This window comes from Euleptes europaea, chromosome 12, assembly GCF_029931775.1.
Source record: "Euleptes europaea isolate rEulEur1 chromosome 12, rEulEur1.hap1, whole genome shotgun sequence".
Lineage (NCBI taxonomy): Eukaryota > Metazoa > Chordata > Lepidosauria > Squamata > Sphaerodactylidae > Euleptes > Euleptes europaea.
The window spans coordinates 696,221-704,463 of record NC_079323.1 but is presented as its reverse complement, the minus strand read 5'-3'; the positions used below and the strand labels follow the sequence as shown (position 1 = coordinate 704,463).

Genomic DNA, 8,243 nt, shown 5'->3' with positions numbered 1-8,243 from the left:
TGAGATCCTTTGACTCATTTATAAGAGAATTGTTCATTTATTTAAGTCATTTATAGTCCACCTTTCTCACTGAGACTCAAGAAGGATTACACATTGCAAGACAATTTAAATCAACAGAAATGAGACATCTAGTAAACAACACATTTGAGGTTTGGATTGCAGAATCTGAAAACAGAGCTGAAACGAAGAAGAAGAGGAGTTGGTTATTATAAGTCAACTTTCTCTACCTTTTAGGGAGAATCAAACCAGTTTACAATCTCCTTCCTCTCCCCACAACAGATACCTTGTGTGGTAGGTGGGACTGAGAGAGTTCGGAGAGAACTGTGACTGGCCCAAGGTCACCCAGCAGGCTTCATGTGCAGGAGTGGGGAAACCAACCCGGTTCACCAGATTAGTGTCCACCACTCTTAACCACTGCACCACGCTGGCATAAGCATTAGCATGACACATTAAACAGTGCAGAAATGACATCATAGGGTCATATGGCAACAGACAGTCCATACTAGACATTGTTGCACAGATCTCAGTCCCTGTCCCATTACCAAAACATCTTTCTGTAAAAAAGTTCATTACAGTATAGTCTTCTTGCCTGTGTAAAAAAGCCCCCCTGAATCATGCAGTTTTGCATACTTTGCACAAAGCCAGAAAAGTAGATGCCCTCCTGAACGCCTCAGGCAGACCATTGCACAAGGTGGGGCTGCAACAGAGAAGGTGGGTTGATGGGCAGCGGTTCATTTTGCCCATTTGCAAGGTTGCCGGTATAGAAAGCCCTACTCAGATGAACAAAGTTGTTGTGGTGGGGAATAGGAGGAGGGGCGATCTAGCAGATACGAGGGTCGAAGGTCATGCAGGGCTTTCTATGCATATACCTTGACCTGAACCCAATAATGGGCAGCCAATGGAGCGACTGCAGAATGGGAGTAATGTATACGCACCGCCTAGTTCCTGATATAACCCAGCTGTGACATTCTGCACTAACTGGTGGTTCCAAGTTGATTTTAAGGGGAGACCCATACAGAGAATGCACTGCAGTCGTCTAGACTCAATGTTACTAGATCTAGGTGGCCAGATCAGGGCTGCTTCACATTTTATGGCTTATGAGTGTACATGTAAGACTTAGAGATCAGTTCCCCTGGAGAAAATGGCTGCTTTGGCCATTGGACTCTATGACATTTAAGTCCCTCCCCTCCCCAAACCCCACCCTCCTCAGGCTCTGCCCCAAAAACCTTCCACCAATGGCGAAGAGGGACCTAGCAATCCTAGTAAGACTGCAAAAGTCATCAGAATGTGGCTGAGCATCTCTGTCAAGTGGCACACCTGTCTGCTGCTGTGTCGTGTGTAAAATAGCCCCCGGAGGCGGTGACGTCACAGTGGGCCAGCAAACCTACCTCGGAACAGGCCGTGAATCATTAGTAGCTGGTTGCATTTGCAGTCAAAATGACAAGATTTAAGTCTCACGGAACGTCTGATCAGCAGATTACAATAATGTGTAGTCTGTTTGTGGGCTGGACATAAGGATGCCCCTTCTGCTGATTCATCATTTTGAAGGCAAAGGTCGTCCATGCCGCCATGATGGATTCCAGCATGTTGGGGAGGCTGAGTCTGCGGAGCTCTGAGCAGCTGCAGCAAGCGACCTCAGCAGTGAGGTCATAAAGCACTGGTTCTGCATCAGAAGGTTGTTGGAGCATCTGGGAAGGGTCAGGGAAGGGTGGGGAGAAGAGGGAATCCAGAGCTTGCCTGGTGACTGAGTGAAGAAGCCAGAGCTCCTTTGGGCTGGGATGAGAAGCAACTTTAACTGAGCCGCGAGGAAGGATCTTGCCTGAGCTTTTCTCCAGCAAGAGCCTTTGGTTGTTTGCAGAAGGAAGAATTGATGCCTGGCAGCATCATGGTAGAAAGCCAGAAAATCCCAGGAGTGGACCTCGGGGCCACCGCCGAGCCTCAAGTTGTCCGCATCATGGTGAAGGCCCCATGGCAGAAGGAAGAATTCCTAGTCCACCAGGACATGCTTGTCAGAGAGTTAAAGGAACACGTGGGCAGGCATTTTTCCTCTTCTCCTGACCGAGTTGTGCTGGTGTACACCGGAAGGATCTTAAAAGACCACAAGACCCTCGGCCAGCACAGGATACACCTGGATGACGATGCCACCATCTTCGTGGTCCTCCGGTCCCACCGGGTGCCCCAATCCCGGCAAGCCACTGCAGTTCTGACCCACCCCACCTTAGATCAGAAGTCCCCTCCGAGCAGCACTTTTGCCAGTGACAGCCTCCGGGAGCTGACGGCCAGCCTGGGGCTCAACACTGCCAATTTCGCCGAGTTCCAGACCCAGCTCATGTCCAACCCCGATCTGATGCTCCAGCTCCTGGAGAACCCCTTCATCCAGAGCAAACTCTCCAGCCCTGACCTGATGAAGGAGTTGGCCACCGACAACCCCCAGGTGCAGCAGGTGATGCAGAAAGCCCCCGAGATCAGCCACGTCTTTGGCTCTCCAGAGGGCATGAAGCTGGTGGTGGAGCTGGCCAGGAACCCAGCGGCTGTGCGGGAAATCATCAAGCCTCCACCTCAGGCCTCGGGTTTCCCTAGCGGGGATAACAATGGCTCCCTGCAGGGCCCTTTCGTTGAGGTGCCGGGTCTCCTGCCCAAGGGCCTTCCAAAGAAGCTGTTGGCCGGCTTTGCTGTCGGCCAACCCCCCGTCCATCACTGTGAAAAGCTGTCTGCTAAAGAGCGGTCGCTTCCTACCAATATTCGGCCACCAAGGCAGGGTGCCCAGAACACCACTGCTGGCAGCAGTGATCAAAGCCACGGAGAAAGCAGTGGGGTGAAGGAAGAAGCCGGGCAGCTGGTCTCCACCGCTGTGAAGAACCTGCTCCATCAAATCATCCGGCACCTTATGGAGAGCATCACCAACAGTCCTGGCAGGAACGCCGCCGGGCAGGGGCTCAGCCATGCCCCAGAGCTGGTGGCCAAGATGATCCGAAAGAGGGCCGTGGTGCCCAGGAATGTCCGAGAGCAGGCTGCCGCACACATCCCAGCGCTCCTGCAGCAGATGCAGAACACAGACGTCTTCTGGGCAAATTGGAGTCCAAAGGAGGTCCAGGGGCTGCTAGAAATTCAGCAGCGGCTGCAAGCTCTTGCTGCCGACGAGCCGGCCAAAGGACCCCACAGAGCCGAGCGGCCCGTGCGGAGAGCCCACTCCAACACATCCCTCTGTGAGGTGGCCCCACCTGCCTCTCGGGCGGGGCATCAGGGCTTCTCTGCCCAGAGGATCCTGCAGGCTCTGGTGGGTACAGATTGGGCGGCTGGTGCCAAACCCCTTAGCAGCTTGCGGGGCTCTTCGGCACAACCCTCCTCCAAGCAACAGCGGACGTACAAGCTCTGAGTTGGAGAAGGCAGGAAGTGGAGGCGGCGGTGGACGGGAGGTACTTCCTGGCTCCTGCGCTGCAGCTGGGGCTTCGCACAAGAATGGATTTCATGATTTCAGATTAAAAGGCTTTACGTATTTCAAAAGATGTCCTTTGTTGGATTCATTTGCAGGTTATGGGCAGGGTTGCCAACGGTGGCTTGGGAAATTCCTGGAGTATTGGGGGCAATACCAGAGGAGAGACTTCTTTGAGAAGTCTTGGAGAATAGGTGAGGTGCCAGAAGATTGGAGGCTGGCAAATGTTGTCCCCATCTTCAAGAAGGGGAAAAGGAGGATCCGGGTAACTACTGACCCATCAGCTTGACTTCTATACCGGGAAATGTTTTTGATCATTAAACAGTCAGTTCTTGAGCATTTAGAAAGGATGGATCTGATTACTAAGAGCCAGCATGGGTTTCTCAAGAACAAGTCATATCAGACTAATCTTATTTCCTTTTTAGAGAAAGTTACTACCTGGCTGGATCAGCGGAATAGATGTAGACATAGTTTATCTTGATTTCAGTAAGGCTTTTGATAAGGTTCCCCATAATATTACTGTTGACAAATTGGGGAAATGTGGTTTAGAACCTATTTCTGTTAGGTGGATCTGCAACTGGTTGACATATCACACCCAAAGAGTGCTTGTTAATGGTTCCTCATCCACTTGGAGAAAAGTGACTAGTGGAGTGCCTCAGGGATCAGTCTTGGGCCCTGTGTTTTTCAATATCTTTATAAACGATTTGGATGAAGGAATAGAGGGGATGCTTATTCAATTTGCAGATGATACTAAATTGGGAGGGGTAGCAAATACAGTAGAAGACAGAGGCAGGATACAGGCTGGAGAACAGGGTTAAAACTAATAAAATGCACTTCAACAAAGATAAATGTAAAGTTCTGCATTTAGGTAGGAAAAATCAAATGCATAATTATAGAATGGGGGAGACTTCTCTCAGCAGTAGTGTGTGCGAAAAGGATCTTGGGGTCTTAGTAGACCAAACACTGAACATGAGTCAGCAGTGTGATGCGGTAGCTAAAAAGGCAAATGTGGTCTTGGGCTGTATCAACAGAAGTATAGTGTCCAGATCACGCAAAGTGCTCTGGTTAGACCTCACCTAGAGTACTGTGTTCAGTTTGGGGCACCGCAATTTAAGAAGGATATAGACAAGCTGGAACGTGTCCAGAGGAGGGCAACAAAGATGGTGAGGGGTCTGGAGACCAGGTTCTATGAGGAAAGGTTGAAGGAGCTGGGTATGTTTATCCTGGAGAGGAGAAGACTGAGAGGGAATATGATAACCATCTTCAAGTACTTGAAGGGCTGTCATATAGCGGATGGGGCTGAGTCGTTTTCTGTTGCCCCAGAAGGTCGGACCAGAACCAATGGGTTGAAATTAAATCAAAAGAGTTTCTGACTAGACATTAGGATGAATTTTCTAACAGTCAGAGCAGTTCCTCAGTGGAACAGGCTTCCTCAGGAGGTGGTAACTCTCCTTCCCTGCAGGTTTTTAAGAAGAGGTTAGATGGCCATCTGTCAGCATTGCTGATTCTGTGACCTTAAGCAGATGATGAGAGGGAGGGCATCTTGGCCATCTTCTGGGCATGAACTCTATGATTCTAACAGGCGAACCCTGCTTGTGCTGGCATTTTGGAACGTTCTCTACAATGCAGAACCTGAGCATCGAACCTCCAACCAAGCAACTGGATCAGGCAAAGTTTGAACAACTTGCCTCCCCCGTTCTCCCACATGTTTCCAATCAAAAGGAGGAACTTGGAGTAAACTAATTTAATTTATTTACAATATTTATATCCTGCTTTTCTGCTCTTTTCTACTGTTAGGACAGAATATGGAGGAACAGAATGGTTTCCAATTGACAAAGGTGCCAGACAAGGGTGTATTTTATCTCCCTGTCTGTTCAATCTATCCGCAGAACATAAAAGGAAAGCTGGATTAGATTTAGATGAAGGAGGAGTGAAAACTGGTGGATGGAACATTAACAATTTGAGATGTGCGGATGACACCACATTTTGTGTGAAGTGCTATCAAGTCACTTCTGACTCATGGTGGAGTGAAAATTGGTGGAAGGAACATTAATAACTTGTAAATAGCCCCATGATGCAGAGTGGTAAGCTGCAGTACTGTCTTCAAAGGTCTGCTGAAGAAGGAACAGATTTGAAACGTGCGCAGGATCGACCCCACGTCCTTGCCTTCTTACATCGTTATTTCATGAGCTACTCAGGATTTTCCTGATTAATATTTATGTGGGATTTTTTTTGGCATTTGCAATTTTTTGGCATTTGCAATTTTTTGGCATTTGCAGAATACTGCGTTTCGAAATTCATTACGCTTGGAACTTTGTGCATCTTTTTTGTGCATCTTCTACTGAATAGCATACTATTGAATAGCATACACTTCTTTGTTTATGATCGCTTTCTTGTTCAGTTTGTTTAGGTTTCGTGTTTTTTCCAGTTAGGAATTGCAGTTTATTGGCATGAATGTGATGCCAATTTATATATTAAAAATAAGCTATCATTTTTGATGATATTGTTTACTATAATAGAGCCTCGTGCTGTGTGTTCTCTATAGCCTTTACTATTTCAGCATAGGTATCCTTGTTTAGTACCTGGAGGGTGGCAACTCTAGGCAACTCCACACACCTTGTTCACAGATGCCTTTCAAAGCCTACGTAGAATTTGTGACCTTTAATGGCCAGCCCCTCCTGAGGTCTGGAGCTCTTTTGTGCTGCCATCTGATCAGCAGTTTGAGGTTGGCAACCCTGGTCTTTACACATGGAGGTTTGGGTGCTGAACTGCAGTGGTTTTTCTCCACTCTTTTTCCATTTGTGTCTGGGGTGTCTTCACTACCCTTCCCTGCTTTTGAGGAGGAAACCGTAGCAAGACAACAAGCAGAAAATGCCATCATGAGGAAGCGCAGAGAAAAAACGCTGCAGTTGGTCTCTGGGGAGCACTTCTGGTGCACCTAAAGAGAAGGTCAAAGGGTAAGCTCCCCCACACACACCTGAGCCCAAGGAGGAGGCCACTTGCCAGAGCTGCCCAGCCCCTGGCTCCTGACTCCCCCAGGGCCAGCCTGAAGGTAGGCAGCATAAATGTCTCTGCCCCTTCAGGTCTCTGGAAAGGGCTCAGCCCTCCATTGACTGCAGAATCCCAGACCATGCCCTCCCTCACTACGGAGACTTGCTGGGGCTGAAGGCAGGTGAGTGCTTTGCAAAGCTGGATCAGACCTTCCAAAGACAGAGTGCAAAGGACATTAGCAGCTTGTTCAGTTGTAAAGCTTGAGAGAACAAGCTGGAGTGTCGGAAGGAGCTAAAGAAAGGGACAGCGAAACCCCACCAAAGCTTTTCTAGGCACCCTTCTCTTGCATGGAGGGAGACAGAGCCCCCTTTCACCTTTGCATGTGACTGCCTGATTGTGGTTCTGTTGGAAGAGGAGCCAAGGAAAGGGCATTTGTCAGGTAAGGGAATACCCGGCATTCCAAATGACCACAAGGATTCTGGCCCCGTAAGAAAGGACTGCTGCATAAGAGAGTTTCCAAGGGTGGCCGTGTTGGTTTGCAAAAGAAGAGCTGCATTCCAGGCCAGGAGCACCTGAGAGACCAAAACGATTTTCAGGGTATGAGTTTTCAAGAGTCACAAATCACAAAATCACACAAGGTTGGAAGAGACCACAAGGGCCATCCAGTCCAACCCCCTGCCATGCAGGATCCCACAATCAAAGCGCTCCTGACAGATGGCCATCCAGCCTCTGCTTCAAGACCTCCAAAGATGGGGACTCCACCCCCCCGAGGCAGCGCATTCCACCGTTGAACCGCCCTCACCGTCAGAAAGTTCTTCCTAATGTTTAGATGGAATCGCTTTTCTCTTAGTTTAAATCTATTACTCTGTGTTCTAGTCTCTGAAGCAACTGAGAACAAGCTAGTTCCCTCATTAACATGGCATCCCTTCAAATATTTAAACATGGCTATCATGTCACCCCTTAACCTTCTGTTCTCCAGACTAAAGCTTCCTTCATAAGTACTTTGACTCTCGGAAGCTCCTACCACTGAAAATCTTGTTGGTGTTGAAGGTGCTCCTGGACTGGAACGTAGCTCTTCTTTTGCTGCATAAGCTTCTGTAGGTCAGCCATCTATGCTCAGCAGAAAAACATAGTTTTTGCCTAGGGAAACTGATCTCTGGAGATCAGTTGTAACTTCAGGAGAACTCCAGGCTCTACCTGGAGTTGGCAACAATACCAGGGTACACAAAAGGAAACACACAATGGGTAATTACTCTGTGGAAGCCACCACCACCAGATGTACTGAGGGCCACTAACATAGATGGCTTTCAGAGGAGGGTTAGACAAATTCATGGAGAAGTCCAGGAAGGAACATCTTTTAGTCATGATAGCTAAACGGAGCCGCCACGTTCAGAGAAAGTGTGTCTACAAGTTGCTAAGAGCAACAAGGAAGAGGCTTTGGACCCATGATTGTGAGATGCCTGGAAGCTCCTGGATGGTCTTTGTAGAAAATAGAATGTTGCCCTCAATGGATTCACCTTGGACTGCTCCAGTATGGCGGCACTGGGATTATGCATTTGCATTATGTGGCCAACGCTAGAACGTTACAATAACATAATAATAGAATTGGAAGGGACCACCAGCGTCATCTAGTGGAAGCCACTGCCTCCCTTTCTCTAGAGCTAGAGCCCCAATTTCGCCAACACCTCCCCCAACCACACACCTCTGTGAGCGATCCAGGTCACAGACCTCCCTCTTCAGGTACTGCTTGGCAGAAAAGGAACAATATTCAGAACTGACGTTTACAACGTCCTTATCTTTATCAAAGCCTCACATCCAT

General features: G+C 48.6%; 1 protein-coding gene across 1 annotated transcript; it reads left to right on the top strand.

The window, feature by feature from the left end:
- Positions 1-1,885: 1,885 nt before the first annotated feature.
- On the top strand, positions 1,886-3,376 carry LOC130485023 (ubiquilin-1-like). The gene has a single exon (XM_056858137.1). The coding sequence runs from the start codon at positions 1,886-1,888 to the stop codon at positions 3,374-3,376; it is 1,491 nt and encodes a 496-aa protein (XP_056714115.1).
- The last annotated feature ends 4,867 nt before the right edge of the window (positions 3,377-8,243 follow it).